At 42.4% G+C, this 20203-nt stretch overlaps 1 protein-coding gene across 1 annotated transcript in view; it reads right to left on the bottom strand.

Moving 5' to 3' along the window:
• The window catches only part of STAB2 (stabilin 2), an 82285-nt gene that overhangs the window by 20432 nt on the left and 41650 nt on the right, over positions 1-20203 (bottom strand). Inside the window, exons 29-46 of the mRNA XM_030479129.2 lie at positions 19914-20050; positions 19448-19562; positions 18408-18485; positions 18138-18230; positions 17926-18033; positions 15220-15351; positions 13987-14112; positions 12584-12640; positions 11286-11381; positions 10609-10804; positions 10041-10136; positions 8729-8774; positions 7996-8072; positions 6357-6482; positions 5752-5825; positions 3875-3946; positions 1064-1183; positions 569-616 (exon numbers count right to left, since the gene is read on the bottom strand). Of these exons, the coding sequence (XP_030334989.1) occupies positions 569-616; positions 1064-1183; positions 3875-3946; positions 5752-5825; positions 6357-6482; positions 7996-8072; positions 8729-8774; positions 10041-10136; positions 10609-10804; positions 11286-11381; positions 12584-12640; positions 13987-14112; positions 15220-15351; positions 17926-18033; positions 18138-18230; positions 18408-18485; positions 19448-19562; positions 19914-20050 (1797 nt within the window). The remainder of the gene's footprint in view (positions 1-568; positions 617-1063; positions 1184-3874; positions 3947-5751; positions 5826-6356; positions 6483-7995; positions 8073-8728; positions 8775-10040; positions 10137-10608; positions 10805-11285; positions 11382-12583; positions 12641-13986; positions 14113-15219; positions 15352-17925; positions 18034-18137; positions 18231-18407; positions 18486-19447; positions 19563-19913; positions 20051-20203) is intronic.

The following is a 20203-nucleotide window of genomic DNA, read 5'->3' as shown; positions in this document are numbered from 1 at the left end:
AATATGAGTTGTTGGACTAGCAGGCCAGTGTACAGGTTTGCGCCCTAATGCTCAGGGTAAACAGAGAATTACTAGTGCCAGTCTCCAAAAAGCAGTGAGAGCTGGCAGTACACATGGGCCATGTAGCAACACACAGAGCATCCTGTGATGTTTCAGGAGGGTAACTGAAAACAACATCACAGTTTGGAAATGCAGAAAGGGTAATAGAAGAGTGGTTTTTGCTCACTCACATGAGAGATGTGCTGGCAGATCTCAGACTGTGAATGTGTGAAAGCTTTTGTTTTATGCCTGGTCTGGAGGCCTTACTTTTCCTTGGGATCTTGGTCTTGATCATTAATACTCTAGAGGTTTTTAGGGCATTTTAAAAGCTTAAATTAGAGTATCTCCAATATTAGTGATTGGTATCCAAATCCAGTCCCAATTAAGTTGAAGGATGTTGGTATGTGCCAGATTCTTGCCCACTCCCCAACTCCTGACACCCTTGAGGCAAAAAAAAACCCAGGAAAAAAAGGAGGGATACCCCCGCCTCTACCTCCCCAGAAAATCCCCCCACTCAACCTTTTCTTACCTCTAAGTGGAAATAAAACCTAGATGTATTGGAGTCCCTGAGAAGTTCCTGCAATCAAGAACAAGACTTTGTAACAGTACTGCAAATGTGAGGCAACATCTGTGGAGTGCAAACAAATGCAGCACTCGGACAAGAAAGGGAACTTCTGGTTTAGAATAAATGTTGTCCCTCTGCCTGCTTCTGTTCAGTTCTTACCTTGCTCTAGCAAAGAACAGGCTTCCAGGCTTTTTTTTAAACCTAAAAAGACCAGTATTATCTCCCTAGCACTGCAGTCATAACGATTGTCCATCAGTTTGATTTTTTTTTCTGGGCAGGTAAGTTTATATTGCAGCATCCTGTTCCTATTCCTGGTTCCTTGGATTGGGATTATTTCAAATCCTGGAGTAGATTTACCAATTTGTCCAAGAAAAAAAATGGCATGTTTCAAGAGACAACCATTGTAATAAGTAACATTGTATTAAAGATAAGGGACAGCAAACACGTGCAGCACTTTACCTGGAAGATATTGCCTCGGCACTTAAATCCATCCCCAATGTAGTTCTGTTTGCAGGTGCAGGTCCTTTCTGTCAGCTCGGTGTCATTACAGATGGCAAATTCACTGCAGCCTCCGTTATTCTTGTAAGATCAATGTTTAAATTAGTTAGTTCCTTCATTGCCAGGTGTACAAAACAATTGTAGTTTACCACTTTTTTTTTTTTACATGTTTTTAGCTTAGAAAGACTTAATCCCAGCTTTTTGAAACCAGATCTTACTAGAACTTTTGATCCTATGTACTTTCTTGCAAACATTAAAGAGCATTTAAGGTTCATAACAAGTAATTCTCCTTTTACACAGAAGATGTAGTTTTGATTCCCTCCTTCTATCTTCGGTTCATCGTGCTATAAAGATCCAAAAGACTTCCATGCAAGTTTCACTCTGGACCTTAGGGATGAGCCTTAGCTGCTCTACTGAAGCAGCATTGACTTAGGCCGAAGGGAACTATTTACAGCTGTAAATCACTTTCACAGTGCCAGGAGTCTGGATTTCTGGAGGAGCTGTCCATTTTTCTTTGTCTGATGGCCCAGGCCAGCTGGAACAGGTACCTGCCACGGGAGCTCTCCTCTAACACATCTGTCTGCTCCTGTGTCCACCAGCAGTGCAACCTTAGGCTTGCAGCAGCAGATGCACCTCACCCAGCCATCTGGCTCCAGGAAGCTCCCCGTGCTAAGGGGAGATGTCCCTCATCCAGGAGCAGCGTGCTGGCATTCAAAGCCCTGCCCAGTCACAAGTAGGTGCTCCCCACTTAATACCTCAGCTTGCAAATAAGTTTCTATGCTGGACTTGAGAACAAATCAGGAAAAATTGAGAAGCCATCTTGTCTTCTTTCCTTGTGCTTGTTTCATGATGTCCTTTCTGTTGCTGGTCATCTCAGGGAGCCTTTCCCATGGGCTGTGAATGGGAGCAGAAGCTCCTTTGGAAGGTACCAGTGGGGCCTGACTTGACAGGCAGTGAGCCCTGGCTGTAAGTAGTGGGTTTGAGTGCACTTTCTATTTATTTGGCTAGCTTTAGGCAGACTATTGGCAATCTTGGGTTTATCATAGCTTCTTGTACAGCTGTGCTGCACAGAGGTTTGGTCATCATGAGGCCAGATTAGCCTCTAGTCTGACATTGATTCTTCTCAAGACTATCTTTTTTTTGTGTACGTATAATTAGCCTGGCATAATTAGTAAAGCGGAAGCAGACTTGCTGGGACAAGGCATAGGAAAAAGCAAAAGCATACAAAATCATAGGAAGCAATAGCTCGTTACTTTGACCTTCCCTTCCTCTAGCTTGTGTTTTTGCCCTTGCTCTTTCATCTCTGCAACCTTTCTCAAAGTTAGAGAAAGTCTGCTGACAGGCCAGGCTGGGAAAGTGGGAGTTATTGTCGCTGTGCTCAGAGCACAAACGATTAATGTGCTCGAGAGAGTGGATATGTCCCTGCTACAGCTTGCCAAGAAGCAGAGAAATATGGCTGGTGCGGAGAACCATATTGCTTGCAAATATGTGGCTTGCAGTGTGTGAGCTAGCTCGTGTGGAACAAATGTGGCTAATTCTCAGCCTGCAGTGATAAGTGAGGGACAGAATGAGAAATGCTATGGGAAGTCCTGGGTTGTGTGTTGTGGAGGGAAGTGGTTTGTGTGAAGAATATTTGGATTTTGTTGTCTGGTTGGTTGGTTGGTTTTTTTTTTAACCTCCCCATCAAGAAAAGGTGGGTAGGAGGATGGAAACCTTCTGCCCCATTTCACTATTCACTAACCTGCCTCTGCTGTGGTGTTGCTATCCTGTATGATGCATCCGCAGGGATGTGTTTGGGATACAGCATGTGGCTATAGGGGCTGCAGAGCTCTGCACTTTGACTGCTCTGTGGGAGCTCTACCCTAAGTGAGCCTTCAGGCTGGGACCTCTGCTAAAAACATCTCCAGGGAACACAGGCATGCCCAGGCTCCTTAGTAATTCTTTTCCCCAACATGGATGTCATTGGTAATGACCCAGCAATGTGAGGATTTGATTCACTGATTAGACTAGAAAAATGACAGACTGAGAAGGGGATGTGTATGCTGATGCTTGATCATTTCTCCTGTTCAGGCTGCACAGATATGATACTAAATCACACCAGAGGACTTCATGACAGAAGAGTGTTAGAAATAAATATGCATTTTGATCTACTGTAGACTATTCTCTTTGGCTGCCAATCATGTGGCTCCTAGACCAGCTACAGCTGTCCCCTGAGCATCAATAACCTGAACGGTAGATTTTTCTTTCTGTCGTTACAGGTAACATGTAGTAGTAAATCACACTTCTCTCTTATAATTTGAACCAAGCTCTTTAATTGTCTTGCCTAGAAACTGCTCTTATTTTATTTTTTTAATAGTAATTGCAATGTTGGTAAGCCCTCTGTGTCCCAAACACAAATTTATAGTGGCTTTTTATGTCAACTCGAGCAATGATAAAAAAATTGCCGAGAAGGTATGACATATTTTACCACTACATACTAGGGTCTGTTTCTGTAGATCTGATTTTAAGTGTTTTTTTAAGACTCAGTGATGAGTCTGGGCCCTCACTTCTGACATGTCCAGGCTGTGGTCCAGGAAAAGTCCTTACTGCATTCTTAGTTTCTAAAATAGTGACAGCACTAAAGCATTTACTGAACCAAGCACACTTAAAAATTAGCTAGGTTAACGTTAAGTTACTTCTGGGCATATCTGACTTAGTTTCGAATGCATACAACCCCCAAATACGTAATGCTTATAACAAGACCTTAAATAGTCTCCTTAAATGGATACTTACTTGTGAACACAGACTGATATACGTGCATCTTTTACCATCTCCAGAGTATCCCTTCAAGCAATTACATACGGCCTACAAAGCAAAACCAGAAAACATGCGTACGTGGAAAGATGTATGATTATATTTTCAGCACACTTATATTTAAATTACTTTTTTTTCTAGATTATTTCATAGTGATATGGTGTATGATTTATAAAGCTGAAAGTACATCATCTCTCCTGTGGCAGTTTCTTAGCCAGCATGAGCAACAATAGGCTGAGATTGGGGAATAACAATTTCCAAGAGACTCTATTTGCCCTTTTCCATGCCTATTCATCTTTCCTCTGCTGTTCTGTTCATTTTAATGACCCCTTTGACATCTGTACATGGTCATCTTGCTGGCAAAACAGGCTAAATCCCTAAATTGTTTCCCTCATTTTATTTGCATAGGTGGGTATTCCCCCTCTTTTTCCTTCCTCTGTTTTTTTTGTGATGAAACGTATCTTCACAATACACTTGGAATTGTGTCCTGATGTTACTGACAGCTTCCCACGCAGCGGTAATGCGTTTGACAGGTCATGATTACTCTGTTTTGCACTTGCAGTTATCACAGAGATGAAAAATTAACATGGTTGCAAAGAAATGGGTTATCTTCCTCTCCAATTCACAGCTTAATGGTTCTCAATTTAGAATTCAGATTTAATGTTTAGGAGAGTGAAAATTCAAGGAGATTTCTGCAGCAGAAATAAAACTGCTGGGCTGTGTAATAGCAGTGTTTTATGTGTGTGGATGACTGAAAGCCCTACAGAAAGCAGATTCATTTCTGTCCTATAAGTTTGCCTCTGCAGTGCTGGGATTTTGTAGTAGAGGTTATTATTGCTCCCACATTAACTATATTCCTATGGGTAAGGAAGTATAAATAATCATGTAGCTACCACTACTAGCCCCAGGAAGGGTGTATGGAAGAAAATAGCCATCACCCATCCTGACTGGAGGGGTTGGGAAGCAATTAAGCGGCTCTGTGCTCCTGACGGAAATATACTAACCTGCAAATGACAGTCAAGGCAAAGAGTTAGCGGATCGGTACTGTCAGAAGAGGTTGATGGGGTTATTGCCCCTCCTGTCCCCGGATAACTGGAAGGCAGGAGGTGGCCTCTAACTCCTCGCCTCTGTTTCTTGCATTGCTCCTGAAGAAATACTTGCTTGCTAGAGGATTACAGTCCTGCCAATAGCCAGTGTGAAACTACAGGGGGATGATAAGTGCTACAACCAGTGTGTTTAGCTGCTTCTGTAACTGTTAGAAAAATAGAAACAGTAATCTGAGTCACTTGTTTGCCTGGACAATTTGCTGCTGCTTTTCCCTCTTGCTGTTCTATACTTTCTTCTCTTTGGACATTATGTGGTACCTGTGCATGGGAGACTCAGAACAGCAGAGGTGTGAGTGGATGCTGGCATGCTGTAACCTTTACATGAGAACTGTGATTCAGGCCGGTTTGTTTCCTTGTGAATACATTTGAGCTACGCTGGGAAAAGGGCTAGTCTGAAATGGAATTTTTAATGGGCAGTTTCTATAACAATAAAACAAACATTATCTGGCAATACTTTAAAACTGACAGGTTTTCACACCAAAACCTCCCAAACGAGAAAAACAACCACTTGAAACAGCAAACCCCTGCTTTCCTCTGCAGTATTGAATTACTTTTACTGAAATTATTATTTTTTTTCATGTTTGCTCACACACCCCCTCAAATACCTTTTGATGGAAACATATACCTTCAGAATTTTTGTTATGAAATCTATTTTTCAATTTAAAAACAAACTTGAGATGGGGAAATCTTTCTTTACCAAGCTGTAAACACTTGGCCAGTCTTATTTTTATGCACTGACAAAGTACTCACTTGATTGGGCCCAGTCTGTGTGCATTCTGCATTTCTATCACATCCACCATTGTTCTCCAGACAAGGGTTGATTTCTTTATAAAACAGAAACAGTATAATAAAGAAGAGTGCCTTCTGAAAACCCAAGAAGGGAGAATTTTAAGTAAAGCATACTAGGAATGCAGATTTATGTGAATCAATGAAACTAATTCCTACTTAATACCTCAGTCTAGGTTTTGCAGTTGTCTTGGTGAAGGCTAAAACCCTGCCATCAGCATTTCTAAAAACATACCTGGGGATGTATGGTACAACAATGTCTATATATCTTAAAGCCTGCAATGGTCAGAGGAGTGTGAGCATATCAAGCAACTGAAGATGGAGCTATCCTTGTAGAGAGGTAGATCTTTATTAATAAGCTTTGGTGTCACACCACACTGCTGTAGTTGCAGAGTTTGCCAAGTAGTATCAACCACGTGGCAGGTAGAGACGACTTTGGCACCAAGGTCTATAGTAGTATCAGGAAACTGCACTTCTGGGTCTTAGGGGAAGAAGGATCTCCCATCTACAGGAAAACTCGCTCCCATAAATTTTCTCCATGTGATATATGAGAAGTTGCAAATGCTTACCGATGCAGACTATTCCATCCCCAGTGTACCCAGCATTGCAGACGCACACTCTATTGCCAGGCGTTGTTCTTCTGCACTCTGCCTTGACAGAACAGCCACCGTTGCTGGTCTTGCAAGCATCAATAGCTGAACAGTGACAACCACCAAGATTAAATCAATGTGCTTAAATGGCTTTTTGCTTTGCAGGTTAAGCTGTCTCTATGTTTTAAAGGGATTTGCTGACATCTTCTGAACACATTCTTTCTGATTTAAGAGGTCATAGACTTCATTAGTGCCAGATTTTAATACATCTTACTGATTACATCGGAAAGCCGAGAAGATGCTTCTAGTCTGGAATTGAAGAATTCATCCAGGACTGACTTACAGTAACTTTTAATCTTCAGATTCTGCCCATTCCAACCAAGCACAAAAAAGGGACCTTCATGTTCTTATCTAGATTAAATGGCCATTTGAAACTTTCCCTTAGCTTGCCTTTTTCTGCACACAGATCATATGCCTTCTCTTGCAGGAGGTCTGGGGTGTGATACTGCCTGGCCCTCCTGTGACAAAAAGTCCTGGTTGTTATTCAGGTGGATACTCGTGCCATTTCTCCAACTCTGGATGTGTGAGAGAGTTGCAGACTGAGTTTGCTTGGGCTGCCCTGAGGGCAGGGAGGAAGTCTTTTCCAATCTTCAGCGTGAATCATATCAGCCCAAACATTGTTTTAGTTTTTGCCTCAAATGACCCCAAGCTGATGTTTCAGCAGCTGCAACAGCCAGACTGAGAGATGACTTGTTCTGTAACTGGTTTTGCCCAGGATTCCTATATAGGGGATTAAGGGTGAGTGGAGAGCCATTATGGCGTCACCCAGCTCTTCCTGCACACGGGGTATTTCCCACCAGTAGATTAAAATGGATTTTGTTGATTTCTACCAGAAGAGAAAATGAAAGCAGCCAGAGTGCTAAAATTTTGGATTAGGACCTTGTCAGCCATTGCGAGTAAGTAGACGAATACACTTCTGTTCCAAAATGCATTAGTATTTTAATAGGTTAAGGATTACGTAAAACAACTGTGAAATTAATTACAATCACTGTAACCAGAAGCAGTCTGTTTTGTAAGTCTGGATATCCTAGACTCTTGGAGGGACACATTGGATAAGCTGTTATTGCCCCTTTCTGAGCACCTTTCTCAGATCTCTCTGGTCTAAAGAAATTGATTTTACCACCCCAGAAACCTGTGCAAGTAGAGAAAGCTGAGGAAATGGTAGGGCTATACAGGTTCCAATAGCTGGAAGTGTTATTGTATCCTGAATTGACCTCTCTTTGCTGGGCTTTATTGGGAAAAGGAGTAAAAGTCATAATCCGGGTTTCATTACTCTGTAAACAATGGGGCCTGGGTTGTGCACGGCATGTTCCCTTTTCTCTGGTCTTCCTTAGCACAATGCCTTGCAGCTCGGAGGTTTTGAGCCCTTTGTTTGCTACGGATCCACACCTGTTGGGCTCTTATTTTTTTTGAGCAAATTGGCAGCAATTCCTGTTTTTTGAGTGGCACGTAGGGAAGTGCTCATCTCTCACCAGCTCCACCATGACCACAGAGTGCTTCCAGCATGTTTTTTTTGGTTTTTGCTTTTTTTCAGAAAGGAAGAAACAAAGTCCATTACCTGTGCAGAACGTCCCGTTCCCCTCAAACCCAGCTGCACACTTGCAGTAGGCAGTGCCATTTGACAGGAGAAGGCAGCTAAAGGAAGCAAGGAGGAGAGAGACAACATTAAAAACAAGAAAAAAACTAATAGGTCTTTTGTACAGCCCTTGGTTTTGTGCTTTGTTCCAAATGTAATGCCACATAGAAATACCAAGGCATTTAACCTTACAGTATGATGCAGTTACAACCATAAAAATGAACCTAGCTGAACCAAGCTTTCCAAATGCATTTAGGATGTATTATTTTAAGTATTAAAAATGCATGCTTTGGTCACCAAGTGTCCTATTTTCTCATGGAGAACCCCAGAAGCTGCATGCCTGCTCTCCCAAAAACTGTGCACAGATTTTTCTTTCTGTGGACATAATTTCTAGAGAGATGCAGCAGAACCGATGCACAGTGGTGGGAGCCAGGCATCTGAGTCCTCACCTTTCCTTGTTTTTGAAATATTTTGGGTAATGTAAATCCTGCTGTCTGGCCAATGTCAGGCAGCAGGCGCACTTCAGTAAATGGCTCAGTGGGGCTCACTTGCTCCTTTGAAAACTAGTTAGTTCCCAGCACTGGTGCTGGACTGCTGAGAGCATATATTTTCTTTAATATGTTTTTCATATAGGACAAGATAGTCTATACATTTTGCCTTGCAAGAGAGCCCTTTTTTCTCCCCTCTCCTCCAAATAAGTGGATTTTATACATACTTAGCACTGGTATGGCATGAGGCGTTACATGCATCATCTTTGATTTCTGCAAGAAGGAAAAAAAAGGAACACGTATCAGAGCCTTTTGCATCAACATCCTTCTAGTTTCCCAGTCTCTTCTTCCAACCATAGAGACCTGGAGTCTGTTATGAGTTCTGCACCAGATAAGCAAGTACCACTTACTCAGTTGTGAGGAAAGAAGAGGCTTGTAATCATATCACCAGGAAAATATTTCACCTGTTATCATCTGTATTTTGTCTGGTGAGTTTTGCACATTATTAGTTTAATTATATAAGGTAGGTTTTCTAAAGGAACTGAAATTTGCTCGGCAACCATTGCAACTCTTGACTATAAAGTTAGGGGAGACCTTGTAACAGCCTTCCAATACCTAAAAAGGGGCTTACAAGAAATCTGGAGAGGGACATTTTACAAGGGCATGTAGTGACAGGACAAGGTGGGGGTGGCTTTAAACTGAAAGAGGGGAGATTTAGATTAGATATTAGGAAGAAGTTCTTCCCTGTGAGGGTGGTGAGGCACTGGCACAGGGTGCCCAGAGAAGTTGTGGCTGCCCCATCCCTGGCAGTGTTCAAGGCCAGGTTGGACGGGGTTTGGAGCAACCTCGTCTAATGGAAGGTGACCATGCCTGTGGCAGGGGGGTTGAAACTAGATGATCTTTAAGGTCCTTTCCAACCCAAACCATTCTGTGATTCTATGATTACTGTTTTTTTCCCTAAGCAAATTTAAAACTGATATTGAATATTATTAATGCGCTTATACCATTTTTTATTTTCTATGCAGTTGTGAAATATTGAATACATTTTAATTGTATGTAACTAAAATGTAATTTTATTAGATATAGGAGATACATTAAACCAACACAAGATGATTTATTTGCTGATTAATTTTTATTATATTAGCAAGAACATAATTTAATATCCAGTGTTGTATGGCTAAATCAACTTACTGAAGCACTTGAGAGGCTTTTGATCTGAGGATCAAAATGTGTTGGGTAACTCTGCTCTGCAAAATATATAGCTTCAACAAATGGGATATTCTTTCAGGATAGGTACAGGGTGACACAGGTAGAGGATTAGCTACGTAAAGTGTTTAAGTGTCATGATCAGTATTTCAGCTGGCTCTCTGTTAATGAGGTAATTAATTGCCGTAGCACAGGAGTATCACCCATATTTCACTGCATGTGGGAAGCTGCTGCATATCTGGTAGTGCACTGGGATCTGGGCATGGCTGAAGTTCTGGCATTTCCTGAAACGCTTGCTTCTTGCCCCAGAAAAAAAAAGGAGGGAACACTCACCAGTCTCACACATCACCCCTCTCCAGCCAACATCACATTCACAGGAGCCGTCCCCGTCAATCCCGCTGCTGCATTTCCCATGGACACAAGTGCATGCTGTGGAGAGAGATGGGAGGAAACCCCTGTCCCTGGTCAGGGGAGCAGTGTGCGCAGCAAGGCAGTGAGGGGAAGGAAGGGCAGGAGGGATGGCCTTGGACGTCTTCTGCTGATGGCACCTTCTGCTCTCGGATATTTCAAGGAATGCTTTGGCTTTTGCCTGTTGGCTTCTAACTACAAAATAAATCTGTATTCATAATATGCTTATCTTTTCTCTATTCCTAAATACAGGGGCTGAAATTGTATTTTAATGGGAAAATATTGGTGAAAAAGCAGTGCTGAAGAGGATAATTCTCGCTGAATACTGTTCTAAGCCTGTAGTGTGATATAGTAGGAGGCACCATGTCCAACAAAAGGATTAGAGATAAAATACCATAATAGGAAGGAAAAGGGGTTAATGGTTTTTAAGACTGCGTTTTGACATCTGACAAGACTAGCAAAGGTGCTGGTGTGGTTTGGGGATGCTCAGTACCTTGATCACAGTTGCGGCCGTATTTGCCTTTGATGCAGCTTTCGCAGGCTGTACCGACAAAGCCCTCTCCACACTCGCAGGTGCCTGTGCCGTTGATGCCGTCCATACAGATGCCGTTTCCGAAGCAGGCATTCCCTGCTTTCCCTGGGCAGGGCTGGCACTGCTGCCCAAAGAAACCCGCGCAGCATTCCCTTGTCTGGAAACCCAGAAATGCCATGTTGAGGGTTGGGTCTAGGGTGGCAAGCAGGGAAGCAAGCACGGGTGTCAACTCTTGGGACTGCTGCTGGGTGGAGGGTATCTAGACGTTTGGATTATAAGCAGCACTTCAGGTCTACTGGTCTTTGCTATGCTCCTTACTGTGCTGGGGCTCAGGCTGCCATCCCAGCTCCTTGGTAGGACCTCCAGCATGCCAAGGAAAGGTGGATATGATTACTGTGGTCAAGCGTGGAGTTACCTTTCCTAAAGCTGTGCTCTCTCTATGCCACATCAGCTCCCAGCCCTTCCTATGCTGCAGCTGTCAGCAGCCTTTAACCTTCCAATCCATGCTGCATCCAGAATAAAGGCCAATAAATATATAGTCAGGGGCTGTCTTGATATGCTATGTGTGTTTAGCGGGGATTATAAGGAGGGTGAAGTTCAGGGATAGGTGTTCCTGGCCTTAACCATGGTGTACTCACAATGACCGTTTTAGCACACTTTGGCTGGCATCCAATCTGGATGGTGTACATCCTCATGTTGTTTTCTGAGAGGATGCAGTATTTCTTCTCCCCTGCCTGAACAAAAATTGGAGTAATATTGATCAGCTACTTTCAAACGTTTTAAAAAATGGGACATTAACTTTATGCATGTTGTGCACTTCATTTTACAATGAAAATTAAGGAAATACTTTCAGAAATAAAAATGCATTGATAAATGTTTGAGTTTTTTTCCTAGCAAACATATAATCAACTTAACTCAGTGCCCTGTGGCGTTTTAAAGATGTGTCTGATACCGCCTTTGCTCAGATTCTTTTTCTGAAGTTTGACAAGCATTTCTTTTTTTTTTTTTTTTTTCTTTTCTTTTTTCTGACACATTTCCCATTCTTCCCAATTCTTCTTGGAAAACTGAGTGCTGAAGTTTTGCAAAACCAGCTGTTGAGACATTATCTTCCAGGTTTGGACACAGCTGGGAAAGATTGCTTGCTGAAGACTTGTCAGTCTCATTGTACACTTGTTAGGAGTTTGATATAAGCATCCATCCAGCTGTTCATTGTAAAGGAAATGTTAATGTTCTTGAGTTTTACTGGTAAGCACTTTAGTTTGGCTTTGCCAGCTGCTTACTTTAATAGGGTAGATGGGACTTGATCTGCTTTGAAATCCTATTACTGGCATAATTAGTGACAAAATAAAAAATAATAAAGGAAAGTATGCTTGTATAATCCCAACAGAGGGGCTTTCTCAGAAAAACTTAGGTGCCAAGAAATATTAGGTCATAACGTGGTTGACAGGGACCTGCTAAATATTTGCAGTTCTCATGTGTTGGTCATCCAAAGTCTCTACAATCTCCAAGTCTCCTTGTGACCCTAACTCACAGCATATTGCTGGGAACAGGTTGAGTTTGCCCTTCTGTACCATCTCTGATTTGAAGGGCTCAAAGCTGCTTGTGTAATTCCTCCTGTAGCAAGCAAACTCCAGATCATGTATCAGCTGCTTCAGTTTTGTGTGGTAGAGGTAACCTTTGCAGATTGAAGAGTCTTCAGTTGTACCAATGCATAGTTTCAAGATAAAGCTGTCTTTAAGCTGCCCTTGATTCCACTACCTTGCTCTCAGAGTGGATGGAGTCTATTGACTGTAAGCAATGTATGTAGGAGGCTGAAGTAACTATGACAACTTTTGCTGAAACTGAGGCAATTATATTAAAACCAGGATTGAATAAATCTATACTCAGTTTTGATTAAAATATATATATAAATTAGCATTAATGATAAAATACTTACTATTTCTTTTGTTCCTGGGGGACAACTTGATGGCTGTGAACAAATTCTGCACTTTTCCTTAAACAACACAAATGGTTAACTGTGGTTAACAGTCTGTATAAAGCTGCAGACAGCTTGTTTAATAGAGAATGCATAGTTTCCAGCTATATTTCTAAACCTAGCCCTTGGGGTGCATAGTCAGGATAGCCCCTATGGTAAAGGTGGTGAGGGTAGCTGCTCTGCTCAGAAAGGAAAATCATCCCCACCAGTGGCTCTGTAGGGACACCTCATGGGAAGTCTTGTCCCAACGGTCAGGAGAAGGAAAGCTCTTTTGGATATTTCTCTTTGCTCTTCTAAAGTGATGCTTCCCAAGGGCGTTCCCATCTAAAGCATGATAAGAGGCAAATCCTGAGCTTGGACACAATTTCCTGTGGCGCAAGGGCAGCTTGGAAATGGAAAATTCACACCACATATGTATCCTGTGCTGTACGTGTGTGTGAATAATTTCACAGTTTCTGCAAAATGCTTAGATACCTGTTGTACCCAGTACACAACATCTAACATTACTCCTGTTTAGCTAACTATGTCCTTGCTTTTAGCAAGGCTTGAATGAATGTTGAAGTATTTTACTACATTTGAGCATAGTGGGGAAAATAATTTTCCATGGGAAAACAAAGGTCTATGTGCAAAGGACCTGACAGAGCAAAGCTTTGGAAAAGCCTTGAGTGAAATACACTCAAATATGGGACCATATCCCAGGGAAAAGTTGCAAAAGGTCAACCCTGTTAAGTTTGCTTTAGTCAAAGCCCAAGTCTCACTTTTTCTTCTTTGTGTAGTTTGTTGCATGCTCCATAAAAAGGGAGGTAAGCTTCCTGTTGGCTGTGCTTTTTGACTTGGGAGGAAAGACAAAGGAAACCTTTCTCTGCCAGCTTGAGGAAATCACATCCTATTCTTTAGAGGAATGTAAACCCATTTATATTTCATATGTAAAAGTAAGAAAAGTGGGAGAATGTTTACTTGGAGGGTACGAGGAGTTCATGTGTGTGTGCAGTGGCATGAAAAAAAAATCTTTAATAAAAATCATTTAGTTTCCATTTTTTCCACTTGTTTGCTTTATAAACAAGTGGCCTGGCTAAGAATATGTATTAAAATAGTGCATTACTATTATTTTCTGAAAATTAAAGCTCAGGAATTTCTTATTCCCTGTGCTACTCTGATTATATTTTAACCAGGCTATCAGTACACTGACTGCAAGATCAAAGCTGTCTTAAAAGATGCTAAAACTCTGTTAGGAATATCCTTTGTGGAAAATACATGCATTCCTTACTGGGAAATAGTGTCACATATACTGTACATTTGAGCTGTGTTTGGCTATAGGTCTCTCTGATGAGCCTTTAAGTACCTGTACGAACAGAACCACTTACGATGATCACTGTATCACTGATGTCGCATCTGTTCTTCTGGATTTCCAGGACCTTTCCCAATCCATGGATAATTCCTTTGTCTGTTGCAACATTTGTATAGCTTATAGGCGCATCATTTATGAATAACTGCAAAAGAAATGCAATCAGTTAGAAAGCAGCAGAGCTGAGTGGTAACTGTATGGTAACTACAGCAGCAGCAGGTGAAGGAAGGAGCAATGTACAAGTCTCACTTCAGGAAAACCAATGAACATAGCTAATTTCAAGTACTTGCTCACATCCCAGTTGCTGCATTTAAGAGCTTCAGTGGACTGGAGGGCGTGAGCTGACTTACAGCATATTGAAGTTTCTTAGCAACAGGATTTGGCAGAGCAGCTTTTTCCACCATAGGGTGTAAAGGTGAAGCGTTTGAAGAAGGAGCCTAAAGCAAGCCTAGAGCTGGGTTTGCTGTCTGTGGGGGATGAGGGGCTTCAGGGAAGCCCTTCCAGCAGCTGCAGCTTCAAGGAGGACTTTCATCATTTCACTCCTCCCCACACTCCTACTGTGTCCTCAGCAGCAGCAGCCCTATGAGCAGATGCTTTTCTGAGGGTCTGCCATGGGCCGAGCAAAGAGCAGGGCTTGAAACTGCTTTGGTGTAAAGCTTTCTGTCTTCCTTTGCCTATGCCCAGAGGGACCTCTGGGACAGTGAGGAGGGAATTCTGGGACAGAGAAGAAGGAGGACCAAGCTCCCCTCCTGGCTGTGCCACAGAGTTGGCTGTGTTAATCTTACTATGCCTGATTTTCCCATGAGTGGTGTTGAAAGGCAATTCATATTTGTTGCCCAGTGCTTTGAGCTCTTAGGATTAAAAGTGGAGTAAATCCACAGAAAATAGGATTAATGTTTTATAATTGAAGTCAGGTTTCTAATAGCTCTTGGAAGTCAGCTTAATGAGTGTTTTGCAATGCAGGCTTGTACCAACTAGAGATAGATGTCCACCACAGCAGCTTCTAAAATGCAATGCTAAGTGTGAACAGCACAACTGAAATCAAATTCAATCGAAGATCCCTTCAAGGGTGACTTTGAATTAACCAGGTCTGAGAGAGATGTTGTACTTGAGTGACAACTTTTGTGCTATCACATCCTGGGAGCTAATGGGGGGATGCACAGCTCCTTTTGACTGCATGTTAGTTTAAAGTTGAAGCTGGCTTCATAAAAAGAAGGAACCTGTTTCTCCAAACAAGTGCAAACAACAGTACCTGGCCATCATGGAGGAAGACCCCAACCTGGTAGGAGAACCCTAGCATGGTCTCCCTGTGCATGCCATTGTGCAGGTTGTTCTTCAGGAGCTTCTCACCCAGGACAATGTGGTAGCGGATTTGGCTTTCATCCTGCAAACAGAGTAACATCACAAAGCATGAAAAGTTATTAGGGATGGATTTTCCCAAAGGGTACAAGGCAAACATAGATCACCTGAGTTTAAGGAGAAGCTTCTCCATCTGGCAGGTTATTTTGTATTTGCTGCCACGGAGAACCTGCATTGCTATCATAATGAAAATTTACCGCAGGGAATTAGAGGCTTGTTGAGCTGGCAAAACCAAAGTTTGCTTGAGCTTAGTAGTGTCTCCTTCTGTGTACAGGACTGACTGATAGGTTCAGGGAAAAGTCAGTCAGATGACTTTTTAGGACTCTGAACTTCCTGAGTTCATTTGACATGAATAGTTGCATATTCATGAGTGTTTTTATATCTCTTCTATAGCCATTCCTTCTTCCTTTGGGAATCCCTGAATTGCTTATAGATGAACATTTACAGTAATTCATAGAAATTTTTTGTTGTCGTGGTGGGTTTTTTTTGTTGTTTGGTTGTGCTTTTGGTTTGATTTTTTTTAATTTAAGGTTATTTTCAGTCAATAAAGTGTTGGAGCCACACCTGTTAGTGGGAAAGTTTTCTATGCCTCATTGCTAGAGTGTATTTATTTTTCATTGATGTGGTGAAATTGTTCTCTTACATCAACATTTTGTAAGGACTTCCTAAGGCTTCTGCATGTTGTTCCAGAACAGCGGACTCCTAGAGCTCTCCCTGACTTGGAGGAGGAGGAAGTAGGATGTTTTACTGAGTTGTATATGTGAGAGTAGCTGGGACCTTTGGAGGGTTTAGGAGCTGCCTAGACAACGGATATAGTGCTGCTGCAGTTGTATGCCTTTGCAATGAAAGGTGCTTGCAGGAAATCCTGTTGTCTGCTGTCCTCTTGTTCTGAATATTCATGCTGCTCCTTGCTCTTCCACTCCTTCAAAAGCATGTGAAAACATGAAGCAACTCCAGGTTGCAAGATATGTGATGTTGCCTGGCTTTGCCCACAGGGTGAAATAGTGGTCTATTCTCTCATCTCTCAGTGTGGGACCCATTCTATTTTGATTGCCATAGATTTGGCAAAGAAATATTTGTAGGAAAGAAGGTGGGAACTAAGAGCTAATCTCCACCAGGTTTCGAACCTACTAAATCCTCCTGACTTGGATGCTTTGGAGAAAGTTAACTCTCATTGATCTTCAATTCTTTCATTACCAGCAGAGTGAGAACAAAACCCTGCCTCATCAAGGCCAAGAAATGGGGTCTCTTCCCCGTGCTGAGCTCTTCCCTCTGTGGCAGAATTCTCCCAAGGTGTTCCATGAAGAGGATAAAGCTTAGACAGACTTAACCTTATGGTTGTTTTCTGATTTTTCTTTTACAGATTGCCGCACCAGGCAAGGTTGGGAGGGTGCAAGAAAGACAGAAGAAACATTGGTAAGTAGTGGAAATGAAAAAGATTTCTTTGCACATGTAACCTAAATCCAATGGGATTGATGACCTATCTGTCTCTCAAAGTTTGTTATGGATGCTTCTTACAGTGATGCGGAAATGATGATGACTTATCATGAAACAACTAAAATAGCATTCAAAAGTAATTTGAGCAGATGTAGTTTGATCGTGCATGAATTCTTCCGGTGAGGCAGCAAGTGGGAGATTTGCTGTGGGTCTGCTGGTTGGTGGAAAATATTCTGGGACGAGTCATTTGAACCTTGTGCTGCTCAGCTTCCTGGCTGTAAATGGAGACTGTGAAAGTAGGGACAGAGTGTGGCAGGGTAAATATTTATGGAAGAGGCAGGGGAGTATTAATGTCATTGAGCAAGTCATGGGTGAAGCTTCCTCTGCAAGGTGTGGCTCTTGATACGTGCGTTCTGTAAAGCTGTTTCAAACTGGAACAAACATGAAGAAAGGCACTGAGGTGATGCAGGAAATGATAGTTTATCTTGGGAGGAGGCTGACAGGCTTGAGAAGGCTCTTTGGCCTTGTAAATATGTCAGGACACAAATGCCAGAAAGTTGTTTCAGCTAAAGCATATTCCTGGCGTAAGAATAAAGGGATATAAACTGGCCAGAGGTGTGCTGTCAAAATAACATAAACTAGCTCTGGGCACGAGGACTGAGGTCAGCTGGGGAGATGGGATAGCCATGTCCATGATGATGGGAGGAGCCAGGGACCAGGTCAGGCATGAGCCTGGTGTGGGGCTCCTGCGGGTGGGCAGCAGCAATGGGCTTTGCCTAAGGAAATCTTTCTAGCCAAGAAAACTTTAGAAAGTTTTCTGAGCCTTGGGATGGCCAATGGTGGTTGTAAACTGGGGTTAGAAAGGGGCTGGGCAATAGTGTTCCTGCAGGAGTGACAGGGCAAGCATCTGGATAGTTTGTGAAAGAGTCAGAATGTTTTGTGACGTTATTAATGATAGGGGTACCAGTGATGTCAGGGGACTGGACTTATTCACCTAAGAAACTCATTTCATTGTTATTCCTGGTCATTCCTCTACTGATCTTTGCAAAAGTCTGTTGATGAAATGTCTTGGATATTATATTTCTGTGTCATCTCAATCCACCCACTTGAAACTGAGATGAGATACTGAGTTTTTAAGACAAGTCTTGTGAGTAATACTTACCAGGGTAGCAGACTTTTTATCCCTTAGGTAATTTTCTATGGCATCATTATTTGGAGCAAAGACTGTGTACGTGTTCGCAGCTTCTATTTCATTTGCCAGGTTGTATTGCTGTTGTGAAACACATAAACAAAAATCAGAATGTCCACTGATAGTCTGATACCAGTCCAAATGCAGAGAACTGCTTCCGTTCTTAAAACAAGGTGAGAGCTTACAATAATGTAGCCTCTGAAAACGGAGTAATCGGGCATTTGCTCCAGGCGGGCCAGCAGTCTCGGCATGACGGTGCTGCGGAGGGGGGTCAGAACCTATAAAGGGAGCAGATATCCCACATCAGCACTTGTGCACATGCTGTGGTTACACCTGCAAGGATCAGATGCAGGCCAAAATGCTGTTCTGTGCAAATGCTTCTTTTCCAAGATCTGCTAATTATTTTCTACTGCTTGTGGTGCAGGGGAACAAATCCTCCCTCTGCAGCCATATACCTTATCGATCACGTGTATGATTCCGTTTGTGGATGCGATGTCACCAGCCACAATGTGAGCGCCCTCAAGGGTGAGGTTCTGAAAGAGAGAGAGGAGAGAGAGTTTGCTTTGTCATTGCAGTGGTGGCATTTTCCCAGCGGTTCATGCTGTGGGTTTCCACACCTTCCCTAACACTTGCCTGGGGCTCCACCATGGCTCCACTTGCCCCAGTCCATACTGTAGGCTGGATTGCCCTCAAAGGACCATGCACATCAGAGGTGACTTTGGGACTCTGTGCTGTTCCTCGTGTTCAGACCAGCAAAGCCATGGGGCTGCTTGCACTGGGGTGGTTATTTGGGGTAGGTGCACTCATCCCCACCCCATGGCAGGGTGAAGCCCTGTGCCAATTCATGCCCTCCCGTTTCTGTGCAATTTTGAAGGACTCCATTCATGATTTTTCCCTTGGGGCATGGAGGTGGGGGGAAATTTCCCTTCCTTAATGGGGGTGAAGTGCTTAAATGTGCCATATGTATTTCCAGAAAAAACTCCTCAGAACACGGAGTACTAAATAAGAAGGCTGAGGGGTAAGGACTGTCAGTTGTAGTTATCTATCGTTAAAAATACCTTTGGGTGGTTTGGGACTATCAAGTTATGGACATGTGCAAGGTATCACTGCTTCCTCCTACCTTCACAGTTCCCTAAAATAAGTTATTTGGTTTTCTTGATGCCCTTTTTCTTAAATTAGTTCACACAGGCTGCTCCAGGCAGGGAGCATTCTTCCACCTGGGTACAAGACTGTCCAGTGTTTGCAGCAGCTACTGGGACATTAGGAATAAATAATATTATGGACAAATTGCAGCTAGGTAAAGTGGTGGAGAAAATCAAGTTAATGTTTCTCCCAGAGGGCCCAATATAATTGATTCATTCCTTTAATTTTATGTCATGGTCTTTTTTTTTAAATACACCTACAATGTCTGTGTGGTTTTGTAATACAGGGAAGTTGGTGGCAGTGATGGTCAGAGTTTGGTGTATGATACCACAGCGGTTTGAGGCCATCTCACCCCATTTTCTTTAGACAAGTGTAGGAAGTTGCTCTGTAGAGATGTTGGCAGCATGTCAGAGGACGATAAATTCTGGAAATCAGCAAAGCTGTAAGCTCCAGTCAATACGTGATACCTAAAGGAAATTAAATGGATGTGAAGGTTTTGTATTTTCTCCTTTTTCCCAATAAATATGGTTAGTGTGTCTGAAATTGTGGTCTAAAGCAGGGATTGTTTGTACAATACCTAGTTCAGCTATATTCTGATTTTAGCTTGGCCTTTAAACATTTCTGACATAATACAAATAATGCCTTTGTTTTCAGTGGTGTTGCTACAGAGATTTATGCCACTCTAACTAGAAGGGGAATCCTATGTCTCTCCCTTAAAATTATAATAGCTGTCTTGCTATAGTGGCTTCAAGCCGAAGGCTTGTTTGCCACAAAAAGCAATTCGTTAAAAAAACCCAAACCCCAAACCATTAACATACTTCAGTAGAGTTGGGATGTTACTTTTTGACATCCAAAAGGCTTTCTCATCCTCATCCATGTTTTCAATTGCTTGCAGAGAAGGCACGAGGACAGTTAGGTTTGAGGTGCTGGACAACACTGAGTTTATCTCAGCCTCCTGCATGAAAGTAAACAGGGTAAAATAATTCATCCTAAGGATGATCTATAAATAGCATCTGGTGACTTTTTAGCAAGGTGGAGTATGTGATGTGCTTTGTGACCAGCCTCGAAAGGAAAAACTATTAAACTGAGCGATGACTTGAACAAAAGT

Source organism: Strigops habroptila, chromosome 3, assembly GCF_004027225.2.
Source record: "Strigops habroptila isolate Jane chromosome 3, bStrHab1.2.pri, whole genome shotgun sequence".
In the NCBI taxonomy this organism is placed as follows: Eukaryota; Metazoa; Chordata; class Aves; order Psittaciformes; family Psittacidae; genus Strigops; species Strigops habroptila.
The sequence above is the reverse complement of the archived record's forward strand: the minus strand, read 5'-3'. Positions and strand labels throughout refer to the sequence as shown.